Source organism: Tachypleus tridentatus, chromosome 5, assembly GCF_004210375.1.
Source record: "Tachypleus tridentatus isolate NWPU-2018 chromosome 5, ASM421037v1, whole genome shotgun sequence".
Taxonomy (NCBI): domain Eukaryota; kingdom Metazoa; phylum Arthropoda; class Merostomata; order Xiphosura; family Limulidae; genus Tachypleus; species Tachypleus tridentatus.
This window is the reverse complement of record NC_134829.1, coordinates 28049945-28069433: the sequence shown is the minus strand read 5'-3', so window position 1 is coordinate 28069433 and position 19489 is coordinate 28049945. Positions and strand designations below refer to the sequence as shown.

General features: G+C 32.7%; 1 protein-coding gene across 3 annotated transcripts in view; it reads right to left on the bottom strand.

The window, feature by feature from the left end:
- LOC143250806 (uncharacterized) overlaps positions 1 to 19489 on the bottom strand; it is a 57177-nt gene that overhangs the window by 32902 nt on the left and 4786 nt on the right. For 2 of the 3 annotated variants that reach the window (XM_076501827.1, XM_076501829.1), the window contains exons 4-10: positions 17107 to 17235; positions 15959 to 16010; positions 11603 to 11697; positions 10217 to 10366; positions 9613 to 9771; positions 9220 to 9340; positions 2055 to 2204 (exon numbers count right to left, since the gene is read on the bottom strand). In XM_076501827.1, the coding sequence (XP_076357942.1) occupies positions 2055 to 2204; positions 9220 to 9340; positions 9613 to 9771; positions 10217 to 10366; positions 11603 to 11697; positions 15959 to 16010; positions 17107 to 17235 (856 nt within the window). The remainder of the gene's footprint in view (positions 1 to 2054; positions 2205 to 9219; positions 9341 to 9612; positions 9772 to 10216; positions 10367 to 11602; positions 11698 to 15958; positions 16011 to 17106; positions 17236 to 19489) is intronic. The other variant, XM_076501828.1, reaches the window with a different exon arrangement.

Here is a 19489-nt window from a genome sequence, read left to right as displayed (position 1 = left end):
ATCTTTTTCTATCAAAGTAACTCAAACAAATAACTAACATTTCAACAATAATAGCATGTCTGCAAAATTCATTGTTAATTAGTTTATTTTCTCAACACAAACTACCTTCATTATATTTACTCAGCACAAATTAAAAATATTTCATTGTATGCCAAGATAAATTTCAAAAATAAACTTTAATTTTATTATAAAATTTAAAAAAGCATAAAAATTAAGTAATTGAATTCTTGTCTTTGTTAAAACATAAACAGTATATCCAAAAGTTATGTGACATGCTACAAAAACTTAATGTTTGTAGTGGATGGTAGAAACAAGTATGTACTTTAAACCATGACTGTGAAAATTAAAAAGGCCAACATCTGCTGGCACACATCAGAAAATTTGTAAAAACAAACAAAAATCAAAAACTGTCTATATCACTGTTGGGGACCTGCAAGAAGATATCTTTGTATCAAATCCTACATAAGTTGGTTGAAAACATAGAAAAGTTCACAAAACCTTAAATTGGGCTATCCTTGCTGAAAAATTTATAAAAAGACAAAAATCCTAAAGCTGACTGTATCTCTGATTGGTGACCTCTAAAAACCTACCACAAATGACATATACCCCATCTTTGTGTGTATATGTATGGGACCTGAAGAAAAGGTATCTCTGTACTAAATCCTATTTAAAGTTGCCATAAAATGCCAAAATACTGTAAAGTAATTATCAAAATGTCCTAAATTATGTTTTTTGTGACATGTTAACTCCCCTATAATTGCTACAAAATGCACAAATCCAACATTTTTGTTTATCAATGTGTGGAGCCTGTAGAAATGTATCTACTTACCAAAACCTATATAAATTTGTTAGAATATGGCCAATTAATAGAAAAAATTTTTTTTTAGCTCTGACCCCCTTAAAAAGACTCAAAATAGGTAAATCCAACTTTTTATTTTCTATGTCAGTGTTTTAAGAGCATGAAAACTTATATTTGTACCAATTTTTATATTGATTGCTGTAGGCATGGAAACCCAAAATATAGACATTTGGGCGTTTTCTAGTTTTAACTTCATAAAATCCTTAAAAAGGCTTAAATAACAAAAAAAAAAGTCTAGGAATAGTGGACCAAAGTACAACCTTAACAAGTTTTAAGTCAATCCCCTAAGAAATGAAGGAATGATGGTCAACTGAAAAATGTTTGGAGGAAGAAAGAAAAAGAATCAGTATATCAATCTGAAGAGATATAATTATATCAATCTGAAGAGATATAATTAAACTAAAGGCTTGTTTTGGATGGGGATTCCACAAATGCAATTTCTTGTCGCACACAATTTGCCATTAATACACATGCTCTCTTTTTAGCCTTAATAACAGAGTCAGTATAAGATTTCTTTCCATATTTTGGCAAGCATAACAACCATCACAGTAGCTATTGCACTGGTGATCTGTTCACATAGCATCCCCAGATCAATCTACTATCAAGATTATGTGAAGAACAGAGGAACATGTTTGAGGAATGATGTTTGGTCACCATGCTTGTTTGAGATCATCTCTTTGCAGCTACTTTATTGTATAATGTTTGTCTCTGCAAACCACAGGATGCAATACAGCTTTCTCTGTCATCACATTTGCTAACATCTTATTTTATGTGTAATTAATTTAGTTTGATAAAAAGCTGCATACATGTGCCCTTCTCATACCACAAACTGCAAGTTCATAAATTGTCTTTTTGTGATTTAAGTTTGAAAAATATCACATTATATTCAGTGACCTTGTATACTTTTCTTAAAGCAAAAATGTGAAATATGTGATAAAAATAAAATACCACAGAACTGGGATTTAGATAACACAGTGAACACTGAAATTTAAAACTACCATAATCTGAATAAGCTGGAACATCAGTAGATAATCCAGTAAAACATTCTTTTGATAAATCCTACTCTGTACCTTTAAAATACCACCATTATTTTAGTAAACATTTCCTAGTGTTATCCCAATAAGATGAGTTCAAATAATGGTAATGATTTAATTGATATTTATATCACACCAAGTATGAAATATCAAATGGTTACTTGAATTCTTGACATTACTCTTTTGGGAGTTTTCAACAGTATCACAGTTAGTTTCTAATGTCAGAAGTCTGCCAATGTCCACTGCCCAATCAGCAGCCAATCCTTGAAGTACTAGCTTCAGCACAATAGGACATGTGGTATCTTTGCTTACTGAAATATGTTAAAAAATAATTACTTTTAAATATTACAACACTAAAAACACATGAGCAGGAATGAACACAAGGTGGTTTAGGTGGACCATATGACCCACCCAAGAGAAATAGTGACAACAATCATAAATTGTTAATTGTCTATACACATCTGTAACTAATAACAAGAACCCTTAAATTGCATTTAAATCTAGATTCTCAAAGTTAAGATTTTCTTAAATCAAAAATATATTTCCATTAACACTTACCTCTTCACAAATAACAGCTAGGGTTTATTTCCTTTGACCATCTAAGTACTGATCTGATTTTTTCTAATTTGTTTCACTCTTTTATTCCCCACTTAATTGCCCTCTGTATTATCTGTCTCATGACACCCTCTTCCTGCATCAGTGCACCATCTATCTTGGTACTACATAAATTACTGTGCAAAGGTGTTAGGACAAAGCCAAAAATTAGATTTTAGACTACTTTCAAAACACATCGGAAAGTAAATAACAGGTGAAACATCAAAAATTTATTTATCTTCATACTCAGTACAACAAAAGCTCAATAGAAGCACTTGAGTTCAGCAAACAGTTAGTATTTTGTGTATCCCCCCACACACTTTTGTTCTAATAACTGCAGACAGTCTTTCAAGCATCATTGCAACACATTTAATCAAAGTGTCCTTTGGGATTTTACTCCCAATATCTCTAATACACTCCCATAAAGTTTGTTTGGAAGAAACTTTTGATTTGTCAAGTTTCTGATATATCAAATGTCAGATCTACTCAACTGGGTTAAAACTGAGGATCTGTAGGGACCATTGCATTATCTGAATAACTTTAGCAGCTTCTTTCTTAACTACGTAATTTCTGCATAGGTCAAATGAGTGTTTGGGGTCATTATCTTTTTCTTGATCGTAGAATCCTTTACCAATATACAAACCACTGGGTATACCATGATGGATCAGTATTTGATGGTACTTGTGCTTGCTTATTATTCCATCCATTTCCCATTGTCTCAGAAAAAAAACACCCCCCAAGCCATCACACTGTCTCCCCCATGCTTCATGGTAGGTGCTAAGCATTAAGGTATTTTTCACCTTTCTTCTGCTGGTCATACAACCTACATCTTAAAGCAAATATTTCAAATCTGAAATAATCCAGCATTATGTAAAAGTTTTATGGAAACTCTCTGCTCTACTGAGAATTCTCTTTGTTTTTTGGGCCATGATATGACCACAAAATATATACATTGTTAAATACTGTTTTTATCAAGGTTTACCAGTGGAGTGTTATTACACTGATTTCTTTTAGCATTTATTGGTACTATATGCTAGTTCATTGCTAGCTTCTTTCTATATAGTCAAGACACTGCATGGCAGATATTTCAGACTCTAAATTTGATCAGCACCCTTATGACATGCCCTTGGTAAAATTACATGGGATTTCTAAAGAATGATACATGATATCATCCTGGCTCATTCACTTGTCAACAGGGCTCAATGAAGCATTACTATAGTGTTGAAATTTATATTCTATAAATCATGGATTAATTAATCTCTTATCCTAACACTTTTGCACAGTACTGTAAAAGCACCTCCTTCAGATAATATTCTCACTTTTTTTGAGACTGACCCAATCTACAGACTATAATATTGGTTTTTAATGGGGAGGTAAATATCATCATCAGTACATTTTTGATTTAAGAAAATGGTATCATCCAAATCATACTTACCTCCACTCACACAACACCTACAATTCCACATTGGTAACATGGAGAGGCTAGTGACAGAATTATCCCTACAGAATACATCTTCACAGTTTGTGGCATGCCAACAGAAGAGTAAAACCTGCATTACATCCTGAATGGATATGTGCTTCACCCATAACTTAAACCATGCACAGTGGGTGGAATTTAACATGATCCACCATCCCTATAAGACAGGCCTCAACCAGGTAGCTGAGGTCCCATTGCTATGGGTTGGAATTACAGGACAATGGCTCTAAATCTCATATTAGTGGCTAAAGCATTTGGACTATAATAGATATATTTGTGAGTGGATCCCAGCCTGTTGTTATACAGTGTTGCATTCCAAACCACCAAAGCAAACACCACCAAAACAGACAAATTATCTCCTCAACCTAAAGAAGTCCAAAAGGCAACACCCCCAAACTCAGAATAATAGGATCCCATATTCATCATAACTCATTTGGTCTGGAATTATGAAATCATTCAACCACATGGGCAAGGTAAATTCCACTTGCCCCTTGAATTACCAAAAAGGCATGAAAGAATGATGTTCATCCAATGACCCAGGATGGGACCACTCTGCATTCAGAATTACAAGGTGACAATGGACCCTTTTCCATGAATAATGTACTGAATCAATACTGATAAAAAACAAGGATGGCCACACTCAACCCAATCAGATAGCTGAGTGTCAAATCTGAACTGGTATTATAAATAGGCTTCCACGTAGGTTGGTCCCTCTCCTACCTACATATGAATAGAAGGGTCCCCATCTTTACCCTCTCTTCAAGAGTGAAGGAAATTCAGTCTAACACTTTGGAGGAATAACATCTGTCCACCACCCCAATGACTGGAAACCAAGTGTGGTAAGAACTCTCTAACCCCACTAGTAAAATATCCATTTGATAGTCCCAAGGAATAATGCTCTGAAAACAGTGCAAGTGGTGAACTAAATTCCCTAAATTTTTAAAAGCACACCAACTTTGAATTATTTAGACTTATTGATGACAGAAACAGGCAGGATCCCTTTATGCTTTACTCATGATAGTGTATGAGTGTCAGTCCAGCATGGTACAGTTATACCACTCAATCTGACTTTAAGCGTTCTTATGGAACCTCTCATTTCTACAGTGCCTCTTGCAACCTAGATAAAGTATATTGTGTTAGTGATTGCTAGTGTATATTTGGTTTGATAAAAGTACAACTAACTCTACACTTGCCACAGAGTAGAATCATGTGTAAAAAGAGGTAAGAAGAAAGGAAAGAAGAGTGAAAATTAGTAATAAATATATTCACCCTTCTGTATAATCTAGAGCATTTGGTTAATATAGCTAGAGGGGGTAGTCAAAATCACTTAGAGGAAGATACTGCTATATCATACAATTAATGTGAGACAAAAGTATTGGGGGGGGGGTCCACAAACCAACCTGAACAATGTCCTCCAGCAGGCAATTCAATGTGGGAACTAAGAACACAGAAATGGGATAAATCTGATGAAATGTGTCTCTCAAAAATCTCCTTGCCTCTAGAGAAAGCCCAGAATAAGCAATGTGGATCAGCTGTTGTACCCCATCAAAATAACTGGGGATGAATCCCAGGAAACTAAAGGGGCACAATGAATAAAAAAATTGTTGTCTAGCACTTCTAAAATCTTTAATACAGGCAACCTACCACCTCTAGGTCCTCACTTGACATTACAAATGATTGGGATCCAATTGGTTATAGAGGTAAGAAATAACATTCAGATGAATCAGTGAAAATGGTTGACCTCCTTCCTTAGCTGCCAGTTTTTTAGGTAAGAAGGACCCATCTGGGTATAGAAGGACATAGGTTTAATGACGAAGTGCATATGCAATACAAAAATTCCAATCAGCAATATCTACAGGCTAGCAGCAACAAAATATAAACTTTAAGAGAAGGGTGACATATGATACATGAAGCTAAAGGCTCAAACAGATGTTGAGAAAGAGCATGTAACATCATCATCTTATCCTAGTTAGGTGATTGAAATGGTTATTCAGGAAGAACAACCCAAAATGACCTGAGGAGAATGGGAAGCACTAGCAACTCAAAGAATTTCCATCTCTTCAAGAGTATTAAGGTGTATGATAAGGCCATCTTATGCAAGAAGACTGTGGAAGATGAAAAACTCTTGTCAAAGATCTATGACTGGCACATCTGAACAAAACAGGTTCAACTTCCTCTCAATACATCGTTGTCAACATGTGTGCCATTTCCAGAGATAAAATGCAGGAAAACGTAGAGGATGAGAAAGGCATATGGCAACCTTAGAAGTTAAACCTAAATGCATGAAACATGAGCTCTGATATAGAGGAATGGAAAATATCAAATCTTGTCTGTCTCAATAGATATGAACAAAGAGGAAGTGGAAAAGATAGTCTCTCCTGAAAGTACTGCAGAAGTGGAAACTCAGGTTGAGCCAGCCATCCTAACAAGGATTGAACAAATCATTTCTAGAACACTGAGTAACAGCAAATCAATTAGTAGGCATATAAGTGCAATCCAGTCCAGTCCTGACTCAATGCATCTATAGTTAATGTCCAAGGGTGAGGTACTAGAAACCAAAATGCTTGTAGTTGAATATTCCATTGAATAGCAAACACATCACTCATCAGTGTCCCAAAACAAGAGTAAATCTAATAGAAGAACCTGGGATGACATACCTATTCCACCAAGAGAATCCTGTTAGGTTGAAAAAAATTACTCTACCATTAATTTCATCATCTCCAAAACATGAGAAGCTAGTGGATGATATGATGGGAGTGGGTCCAATGTGGATGATGCAAGGTTTTAAAACATTGTGATTATGATGTCATTATGATGACTTTGCCCCTTCATAATTCCAAACCTTGAGACATCACCCTCTTAACAGCAAGAAGTTCTAAAACACTGATGTGGAAGGAAGCCTCATTGTCTGTCCAAAGACACTAGAAGTCCTGACCATTGAGATACACACCCCATTCTTGAAACAATACATCCATGAAAAGATGGATCACTGGATGAGAAGGTAGCAGAGGAACACTGAACACAGTATTCTTCTGATCTAACTACCACTCAAGATTGCATATGTTGATCCTGAATAACAAGACTGAGAAAACCAGTGGATTGTTGTTCATGAATCACTGATCATGTAGAGAACACCAAAGGGGTCTCATGTGCACTTGTCCAAAAGGAATGAATGATTTACATGATGTTCATCTCCTTAAAAGAGAAAGAACCATCTTTGCTGTGGGAGAAGAAGATATGAGTAAGAATCAAACTGCCTGTGCTATAGCGTGAAGCTTGATGTGAGACAGCCAAATTTAACTGGGATACATGTTTAGAATGACACTCATATTGACAATATATTGTTGGAGTAAGAAGAGGTTTCTCAGCTCTGATAAGAATTCCTGCATTGGTTACTTTGGAAAGCAATATATGGATGTAACATTCCACCAACTAACAAGGTGATGCTAGCAGTAGCCACTGGACCATATAATGGTGTATGCAAAGGCCTGGGGAATAGATGTAGCGAGAAAAATTAGTACAGTCAGGCATAACACACATGGAGTTAATGCTAGCCTGAAGTACAGACCCTTACCGTCATACACAAAACGCAGATAATGGTGAGAGGAATCCATTATGGGAATATGCAGGTGGGCAATGGTGACATCGAACTCAGTCATTCATAGTCCTAGCAATAAATACCACCACAGAATAAGTAATGGTTCCACTGGCACTTTGGAGGATCTAAGAATTTGTTTATATTAGAAATATAAGAGATCAGGCACTGATCTTCTACCTTCTTGGGCATAACAAACAGATGGGAATAAAACCTAAAAAGAAACGAAATGATTCTCGCCACTGACCCAGTTCAGTCAACAAAACTCTGATAGCCATTGATGACAGGATGAATGCAGATAAGTGACATCAGCCCTTAAATACCTGCAAAAATTGAGAGTCAGAAAAGGGGCCTTACATAACACACATGGAGGGTAGCAGTTAGTAGATGAATGCCTTCCAGCAACTCATTTCTATTCAACAAATATTAACAATATATCAGCCAAGAGAGTAGGGAAAGTACAGAAGCTGACACTCAAACCAAAGTGGATGCTAACAATGGTCCCAACTCATCATCAAATTGATATGATTTCCAAGACATTTCCAAAAAAAGGCGTAGGATGATAAATATCACAGCACTGAAGTGAGGGTAAGATGAATTGTAGAAAATCATGATCTATACAAGTTGACCATAGACTCCATTCTGAAACCCCACGTACCCAAAAGCTGGTCTATTCTCTGAGAGTTTAAATATGCTTCCACATGAAAGTAGTAGGTTAAAGTATGTTGTTCAGATAAACACTATGAACAAGACATAGCTGTCCCTTCACAAAACTGAGCAGTAAAAGTTTTAGTAGGAACTGCAATATCAAGGATGGATGAAGAGTTGAGTATACAACCTCAGATATTACCACTAACAAGGATGGTGCAGACTCAAAAGCAAATGGGGAAAGTCCCAAAACATCACACACTCAATGTGCCAACTGAAGAGAAAGAACAAGAGGTGGATAATCTAAATCAGTTTCCTGAGAACCTGATAGTGAAAGGAGATAATTGAAAAAGCAAATCTAATTTTTCTCCAGAATGTTCAGGAATGCCCACAAGGGCAACCTCAGAGACTCCTGGAGAAACACCATCAGACCAAACTTATCTATGAATAACATCACAGACAGCCTCCACCAAGAGCATGTTGGTCTCAAGTATTATAACAGTCTTCAGACCCACTAGCTTCGTTGCTACAACAAAAACAGAGTCAAAAGTTTAAATATGCCTAGTCTTATTTTCTAATTCTTCAGAAATTTTCTAACATCACAGAACACTACATCACCCTTTCATACTTTTACCACTAATCACTTAGTTCCTTATCTTGTAAGCTGTTTAGAAGAACCTCAAAACTCTTCTAGTTTTTGTAAACTGAAATAAGAGTCCTAGTATTAAAAAACTAGTAGTTTAATTGATTAATGATCTACCAAGTAATTGATTAAAGATCTACCAACAAATAGTCACTGGATTGATTTCTACAGTTACAATTTCAATCATACTTTTCTGAAACTTACTATCACATAACAAACCATCCTTTAAAATTTCTCTGATAAATTAGAATTACTACCTTCTAATACATGTACAAAACAAACAAAAAACCAAATAAAATATAAATTTCATTTTTTTAAACATAAAAGTTTGTTTTTGACTTTCTAGAAATATCAAAAAACAAAACTGACCTAGGAACTTAAATATTTCACTTGCTACTTGTCGAACAGAACATGCAGGATGAGACAAGTAAGCCAGAAAAATTCTAAACACCTCAGACCACTCCATCAACAAAAGCTCCAAAGGTAAATTCTGAAAATAAAAACCAAATGTAAGGTACATCCTTGTTACTTTCCCTATTTTTGTTTAAGACTAGCTCTGACACTAACTTTCTTTAATTTAGGCCACTCAGAAATACTATACCTTCATAAAACATTATACAAGAACAAAATATTACTTTGACAATGGAAAATATACCTGAAGGTTTTTATTTACAAACTTGTACATTAATCTTACGGATAGTAATTACCTGAGAGCTCATCCATATCAATGAAGTGAAATTCTGAAACAAAATCTAATCTTACCTTCACAAGAAAAACTCCAAGTCCCAGTAAACTTTGAACAAGATAGGGGTCACTAAAACAGCTATCAAGATTCCCAATCTTTGGCAATAAATTTGAGTCTTTAGTTTCCATGGCCAGAGCCAAACTGGACAAAACACGAGTAAAAGTTTGCTGACACTCCTAGTAAAATAAATATTCATGTTTCATGAAAGATATTTTAAAAGCTTAGGAAACTTTGCAGTTTCTTTTCTTTTGAGCAGTTTTCCTAATCTGCCTTAAAAGGTTAAATAGTGCTTATTTTGTTCTTATTACACCAAATCATTTATATTTTATGTCCAATGTTCAGTCATTTTGGAAAGTTAAATTAGTTTATGTGTAAAACATGTTAGAGATTTTTTTACCAATGTTTTTTAGTACTTATATCAAATTATAACTCAAAAGTTATAAAAAATACATATATATAATCATATGTAATATATATATATATATATTATTTATAACTGAACAACACAATATACAGTGAAAGGTATATTTTGCAGTCAGAATACACAGTTTACTTTAAATTCACTTTCATTTCAGAAAAAAACACTTTCTCTACAAAAAATAAAAAAAACTAAATATTTACCTGAAATTCAGATCGAAGAAGAAACACCGAGAAGGCTTTAATGGCACCTTCACGTACATCTAGCTGGGGATGTGATAGAAGTGGATAAACAAATGTTGGTAGGGTGGATTTAATCAAATCTGGCAAACTTTTCAAACATGTTTCTCCAAACTAAGATGATAATAAAAAAAAATCATATGAAAAGATTCAAAATGTGACAAGTTAAAAATAATGACGAATACCGGAATATGCTGCAAGTCAAAAGTTTCAAGAGACAACACAAAATACAGATTCACAAATTTTTATACTTTAAATTCTGTACATTATCTAAAGCCTGGAAATTGTTTAAGTATGGAAAGCAAACATATCTATGTCTCTATAAGTAAAAGAAACAATATGCAATGTGAAAATTTTACCAAACTTATCCATATTTTCTCATACAATAAATAGTGGCACAACTCCTAAACTGTACTGTCCTACAGATCAGAAGTTAACATACTTTTATCAGCTGGAGGTCTTCCAAGACCTTAGAAACCTTTTTAATAATCTTTACTTCATGACCTAATACAAATTTTAAATAACAGATACTTACTTTCATTGCAATGTATTTTTAAAAATATCTCAAGCTAAAATCATACTTTGTAGTCTTACTTATTGTAATAAATAAAATTATTGCAGAGAGAAATGTTTGTTTTCTCAGGAGTTTACAGAATTTTAAGAACACCACCAAAAGACCTTCTTTGTCAACTTTGAGCTCATGGTTTTAACAAAATGTGACTAAAAATTTGTTTATGCACTTTACACATTGCAGGAAAGTAGAGTTGTGTAAGATCCTCTGAAAACTGCACAGTATATCACGTGAAAGGTTGGAGAATAGAGAGTTACGAGGTGACACACATTCAGAAATTTTATTCACATTTTGTTGACAACAAAACATGCAACTTAAGTCTACTAGATTTAAGTACAACCTACAGGGATTTCTTTACCTTACAAAACTATAAAAATATTTTTCCTTATATGATACCTTGGATGTTAGTTTAGTAATAGTTGAAGTTATTCATTTTCATTCACTTTTCACAGCGTCAATTTTCTACTAATAATGGAAACTTGAAATTATTATTATAATAAATTAAGCAATATAGTTTTATTGTAAACACTGTAAAATATACACAAAGTAAATTCTTATGCTATTACAACAAGATAATTAAACCCACAACTGAAATAACACACCAGAAATGTTCAATTGTTGTTTGCTAAGCAATGAAAGAGATAATACCCATACCAGCCATTCTAAGATACATTTTTATTTCAAGTGGGATTCTGTTCATCAAAGATATAAACATAATATTATGAAATACTAACTTATGTTAAAAGAAATAGTATAGTAAACATTATGTATTAACTAACCAAAAGAAAGGTATCACTTGAAGTCTCAGTGCTTTTTTCTTCTTCTACTGATATTTTTCCAGCCTTCTGAAACTTCTGAAGAAATACAGTTATGGCTACCAATAAAGAATAAAAATTACCAGTTAGAAAAAGAAATTACTTATAAAATTTGACTAACTATAACTCCTTTGTATTAAAAAACTCATTGTTGCAAAAGAGAAACAAGTTTAAAAATAACTCAATTGGCTTAAAGTTTACTGTGTTAAATAGCATTTATTTTTCTCTATTCTTTTCATGTCTTCTCAAAAGAAATATGGTACAAAAACAACAATACCAATTCTTTATCAGATTAAGGGTACTTGTGTATGAATAAAAAGTGGCTTTCAGAATAGGAACATTCTAATAATGACGTACGTGCCTTAACAATAGAGTTATTTTGTATGAAACCTAACTGCAGTTACTTTTTGCCAGGATCACATAGAATACTTACTGGTTAGAAGCAAAAGAAGGATTTAAGTGGTAAATGTTTTTGAACATTTTTTTCTCAATGAACAAATGGGGAATTGTTTAGATTTTTATAAGATTAGACAAAATGGTCATTATAAGAAATGAGTACAAGAAAAATATTATAAAAAATTACTGGAATCTTGAAGTCTCAAAGGGTCTTACATAAGCAATATATAATAGGTATTTAAATGGAAGTATTTCAGAGACAAAACCTTCAAAACAGAAACATTAGGTGACCAGACAATTACATAATTGAGTAAATACATATTTATTATGTTTTAAAGGAAGAAATGTTGATAAAAATAAGTGAAATTCTTATTCTTAGTATAAGTAAGGTCATTTGAAATATGGTATATATTTATAATAGTAAGTATATTATTGTTAAACATTGAAATATCAAGCTAATAATATAAATATTGTGAAAAATGTGTTTTTGTTTTAAATAACCTTTACATTTTAGACATGTATTTAGGAAAACATGTAGCTTAAGATTACAGATAAAGTGGAAGTTGCTACTGGTTTAAGCATTATCATCCTTGTTAACATCAATAGGATCAACATGAAATACCCAAGTAGGGTGGTATACCTATTAATTTCTCAGTTAACCAAATAGTTTTGTCAGCCAAATAGGGTGGAATACCTATTTGGTGAACTGCAAAATTAAGACATGTTTTTGAAGAGCAAAATATCATCACTGATTCACCATCCACCATCCTTCTCATCAAAAGGCTGTTGAAGTCCCTAATCAACATTCTCCTATTATTTAAATATAAATATAGTTGTCCATTTTTTTTCAGCAGGGTCACATATTTCTTCACATAAGACTTACTAATTGTCTAACCAACTGGTTAGGAGCAAAATTATTACCTTTCCAGAGGATATTTGACTTAGATCATATACCCTTTTCAAATTCCCAATTTCCTGTTTGCCTAACTCTTTTCACCTTCTATAACACTCCAACTCTCCCATTATAATAACTCACTTAAAATTATCAAACTTACAATGCTTTTCCTTAATATTATCTTTTTTATGATTTTATCATTAGTAATTATGCACAAAAAAAACAGACAGAAACAAATTTTTGGCACTCCAACATTAAAAAACTGAGGATGACTCAGCTTCTGTTCTGCTCATTACTGTCCCTGACCTTTCTAACAGGAAGACATGAGAAACACTGGCTTCAAGATCTATCCTGTGGTCCACCATAGCCCACAAGACTTCAAGCTCACTTTGTAATTGGGTCATTCCATGTCAAATCATTCAGATTTTGGAAAATTTTCCAGGTGACCCAATCAGAATGCCTTGAAAAAATTCACATGTGCTCATCTACCCATATAATGAAAAATTGCCAAAGATTAAATCAATATCTCTAATAGTTTCTGATTTACAGCCCTGTAAAATTTAATTAATTTTTTTAAATTTTTGGCATATTCATTTTCAGGTAACTTTGGCTGCTTAAAGCTGCAAGAGTAATGGTGGTAGAAGGCTGAAATTTGCTACACTGACTGAATTAATATCACAGAATTCAAAAATGGTCTCAAACCAAATTTATCTCTCTTAGGATTTTCATAGTGAGGCTGTAAAATCACCTGAAAACCCAAAATCTTAAAAAACATTGGTTTATTTAATAAGCCACAGCTCTAAGACTTAATATGATACAAAGCTGAATTTTGTTTTCAAATTTCCTATAACATATCAGTTGATAAATCAGCAATTGTTGTAATTAAAAGTCTATTAGATCTCATAGTACAAGAATGTTAAACATCTTGCAAATCTTTGCTACCATTTTGAATATTATCAGTTGTCTGCTGAATGGCATTTTTTTTACACCAGTCATGGGAAAATTCCATGCAGTGGAGTTGGGGGTACGGTGAAGAGGCTGGTGGCTCGTGCAAACCTTTAATTGCCTATAAATAATCAACTTTTAAGTGTCTCTGATATGTACCATTGGGCAAAGGACCACATTCAGGGCATTCAGTTCTTTCTTGTAAATCAAGAATCAATCCTGCATAATTGTAACATTTGTTTTACTTGAGCACTTTCAAAAACACAAAACTGTGGCAGGTATTAGGTCACATCATAGCTTTATTCTACCAACAAATTGTATATGAGAAGGTTATCAGATGATGATGTGTACACAGTTGTAACTGTTGGTAGTAACAGTGAAAGTGATGCTGCAGCAGCTCAAATAGGGTCTAATGATAGCAATGACAATTATCAGCCAGGGAAATATGTGGCATGCTTATACAATCAAGAATGGTATGTGGGAAACATAAAAGGTAGATCAGATGAACATTCCAATGTGTTGATGTCATTTATGAAGAAATCAAGAAAAGAACTGTTCTCATGGCCTGCAAGGTCACGTAGAGATGAAAGCTGGGTTACTTTCCAACATATTCTTTGTCTGATAAGTGCACCTACTGTGCAAGGCAGTAGTGCTCACCACTATTTTCTAAGTCAAAGTGATCTCAACATAATCAAACTCAAATTTCAAAAATTTATTCAAGCTTTCTGAACAAAGCAATGTTTATTTGATGTTGTTAAGACTAATTTATTGCCAAAGCAGTTTTTGAAACATTTAATTGTCATGATTATTTTAGTTTGGGTTACTATAATCTTTCTCAGTTATCCCCTGTTGTAGCACTGTGCTTTTTATGTCTGATTTACCTTTGTATTTATTATATTATGAATCTTCAACTCAGCCATATCTACATAACTGTAATGCATACACAATACATTTGCATTGCCATGTGATCTAACTAGTTATGCCAATAAACTTGTTCAGAAATGAATTGATTCTTTCTTGTTTCTTACAACTTCATTATTTAACATTGTAAAATGCTGGTTAGAATATTTCAGTGGGATTCATAAAATTCTGACAGGTATTTTACAAAATTGTTTGAATATATTTGCACACAGTAACACACCTGAACTGAATTTTTTTAAATAAAACACATATGGTCAGAGGATGCTTTAAAAAATATAACTCAAAAAGTAGGTTAAACACCTTGATTTTTTTTTGTAGATCATATTCAGATGTGTAAGAATATATGGTAAAAATCTGAAAAGGCTGAATAACTGGTGACATGGTCAAACTGTGGCCTGAAGTAGGGCTATTTTTAGCTAAATCATAAAATGTTGCATGCAGATAAATTTTTTTACAGGAGATCTAACAGGCTTTTAATTACAGCAACTGCCAATTTATCAACTGATAATGTTATAGGAAATTTGAAAAAAAACAAACTCAGCTTTGTATCATATTAAGTCTTAGAGCTATAGCTTATTATATAAACCAATGTTTTTTACAATTTTGTGTTTTCAGGTGATTTTACAGCCTCACTATGAAAATCCTAAGAGAGATAAACTTGGTATGAGACCATTTTTGAATTCTGTGGGATTAATTCAATCAGTGTAGCAAATTTCAGCCTTCTACCGCCATTACTCTTACAGCTTTAAGCAGCCAAAGTTGCCCGAAAATGAATTTGCCAAAAATAAAAAACAATTAATTAAATTTTCCAGGGCTGTAAATTGGAAACTATTAGAGATATTGATCTAATCTTTGGCAATTTTTCATTATATGGGTAGATGAGCACGTGAATTTTTTCAAGGCATTCTGTGGGGGTCACCTGCAGCCCCCTGGATGATTTGGCATGGAATGACCCAATTCTTTTTAACTTGAGTACTTGTAATCCTCCCCCTGTTCCTATAGACTTTGGTTTAGTAATATTTTCAGGTCACTGGTGCCTTAATTAAAATTCAAAGCTTAAAACTGTCATAACCATTATAAAGGTTGACCTTGGTGTAACCTATATTTAAGACAGAAATTGTAAAGTTTTACATGTAAATGCCATTTCCATTAAATCAGCTTACCCTCAACAGCACCAGCTAGTGTTTGCCATTTGTGGTCTGGATTTTGACAAACCTAAAAGCAAGTAATCTATTTAGACACGAAAACATTCTTTAAATAAGTACATCAAACTGTCACAAACCGTTATATTTTTTGTTCATAGCACTACAGCATCATTTGGTGGCTTACACTGTTTAAAAACCATACTCAAACAAATGTTAACCTTTTGTATTTCAAACATTATTAAAGGTAATAAATGAAAGTTTTTTCACTGTAAATAAATCATCTTTAGTGAAATTATAATATCAGTACTCTAGTGTGCACTACACCAATTTAATCTTAGTCATCTATTCAATAATTTCATGATTTAATAAAAGAGTGAAATTCTCAAAAAAGGAAAGGTACTCAGAGGGGTGAAGTGGGCCTGTTTTTTTTTTAAACTATGTGTAAACATAAAAAAATTACAAACCAACTCAAATAAATCCCAGTATGAGAACAGCCTTAAAAATAAATTCCAGTACTCAGTATTAGTGGTACTGACAGAACTCCACACCTGCTTTAATATATTGTATGTTACATTATTTTGTTGCAATTTGTTTGTTGGCTAGGCCTTAGAAAGGTCTAACAATTTAGTGTCAAATGTTCTAGGGCATTTGACCCTAAATTACAAGTATATAATAGTTATTTTAAGAGTAGAGAATTAAAAGATAGTGAAAAAATATAGTAGGTAGAGTTATTTGATGATAGAGAGATGTTTCTAGTTAAGAGTGAAGCAGTGTACTTGAATCTGTTTTACCTGTCATACTTATATACTAAGTTATGTTAAATTTGTACTAATCCTAGTATTGTTAGAGAGATTTGAATGTCATTTATAACATAGGCCTACAACTTATGAAACAGCATATAAGTGTTCAAGCTTGTAGAATAATAAAAAGAGGAAATAAAATAATGTACAATTGCTATATAAACTACATAACAAATTATCTTCACTAGATAACATTTAAGAACCCACCAATGACAGAACAATAGTATAGTAATATCAAAGAGAGATAGTCACCTACCAAGAAACAAAAACAAGTAACTGTTGGATACACTGAAATTACTAACATTAACCGAACAATCTAAATTAGAAATGTAAGATATATATCAAGCACAACACTCAGTTACTCACCTTAACTAACTCAAAATAAAGTTGAAGACTTTCATCCACTGAGAGATGATCTAGGGTTATGCTTAAAGTAGCTCTAGACTGAAGACGAATAGCTGACCACACATCAGTTAAGCCTAGTAGCAACACATCCTGGTACATACAAAATACAATCCTGTACTCCTTATTCTGAAATTATTTGCTGTACATAATTTTATCATATTTCAGGAAAACTGTAGTTCCATATTTCAGGGATTAATAATAATATAATTATAATTTCCCTTATTTAAAAGAATCTTGAGGTTAACAAGGTTCTAATTGACCGAGCATCTCTACATGCTTTACCAGATATGAAGCTTACAAGCAGAAAAAAACAAACCCTAGCAAAGAAACAAGTTCATCTGACAAGTGGTACTACCTACAGTGTCATTCAACTTTGTGTAATACCTATCAAAATTATCTTCTGATTCCTTAAATGACTCATGAAACAATTGTACTATTATGTAGTAGTTTAAGCTGAATCTAAGTAAAAAAAGACATGAAAATAGTCAATTGAAAATTACACAAAGAAAATTACATAAACAAGTAAAAAAGTCAAAAACTATTTTGTATAAGAGTATCAATAACTATTAATTTATATAATGATAATTTATGTATGAGGTCTGATCATAAAGTTCTAGGGCTTTTTTTGTTACAGGTACCAGTACAGAGGCAGTTAGCTTCACTGAGGTGTGTACAAAGTACAAATAGTTATCTACTCCACGAACAAGCCTATTCTTCAGACCTTATACCTGTGTTGTGTAAAACGTTTTCAAAGACAGACGTATCTCTTGCCCCTGTCGTAATAAGAATGGACAGAACAGAAGAGCAATGTGTTTGCATCAAGTTTTGTGTGAAAAATGGTAAAGAAGGAACAGAAATCCTTGAAATGTTAAGAACTGCCTTTGGTGATGACTGCTTAAGTAAGGCTGTGTAATTTTTTTTTCAAAAAATCAAAATTAAGTTGAAAAGAAAGAGATTCAATGACATTCAAACCATCCATAATAATGTGAAAGCAGAACTTAGTCACATAACAATTGAAGACTTCCTGCCATCTTCAAGGTATGATCAAAAAGTTCTAAGACTTTTATTTCATTCTGAAGAATAATGTACATCTCATAATAAAAACATAAAATGCTTATCTTGGAATTGGTCATTCTATACCATTCCTAAAATATAAGACATGTTTTACCCATCTGTGCAATTTTCTGTCTTACAAGGTTTACACATGTATGTGATAATAAAAAGTAAAATGCTTATTTTGGAACTTTTCATTTTATACCATTCCTAAAATACAGGACTTTTTTCTTTTACTTTTTTACCTGTTTGTGAAATTTTGTCTCTTCTTTTTTTCCCCCCATTGTATTTTTGTACCATTGTCTTTATTACTGCTACTGAGCTTGAACCTGTTTCCCTGGGATTAAGAATGTCATGTTCAATCAACTGAACCAGGTGATGGAATCCAATGAGGTAATTTTTCCCAATTTCATATTTCCTTACATTTCCAAGACTTCTTGCATACCATACAATTGTCCTACAAGCACAGTTTGAGGTTTAGCCCCCTAGGACTTGCAATAACAACTCAACCTTTACAGTTTCTTTCAAATGTTTTAATTTATCAGTTTATTAATACTGTCCATACTAAATGCAATGTAAAGCCTAATGGCATATCTTTCTAGGACTAACATAATATTTATATGAAAAGCTCAAACCAAAATGTTAAACTATGTCTTCTTTTGGAATAAACATTTTTGAGAGATTTCTCTAAGCAATTGGAAGGGAATTTATTTATTTTAGATTTTCATATCAGAATATCTTAACATTTTATTTAACTCTGATATAACTAACTTCACTTTACAATGTCCATTAATAGTAAGGGTTCACATATCAAATCATGTAAAGCAATTTTAGGTGAAATCACTCACTTTCTAAATAAAATACGTGTGAAACTCCACTACAAGATAGTGGAATGAATTACAATGTTGATGGTATTTATTAACATTTTTTTGTTGACTCATATGTCATTAAAGACTTAAAGGCCCTGTAACCAATAATGTCATGAACCCAAAAAGCAGATTTGAACATAAACAATTCAGAAAAATGTGTTTAAAAGACTGATGAAACCTATTTGGAACCAATTGGTAACTCTACAGTTAAAAAAGTTTACCATGGTTAACACTTGTTTTGTTTATATAGGTATGATCAAATAAATATATTATTGTGTAAGAAATTTGTATACATTCTTTCAAATTATAATCTATCAAAATTTAAGCTTATAAAACTTCTAACTTACACAACCAACCTTAAAAAAAGAACACAATTATTAATTAAATTTTAGAGTAATTATTAAAAACTAAAAAATTAAACA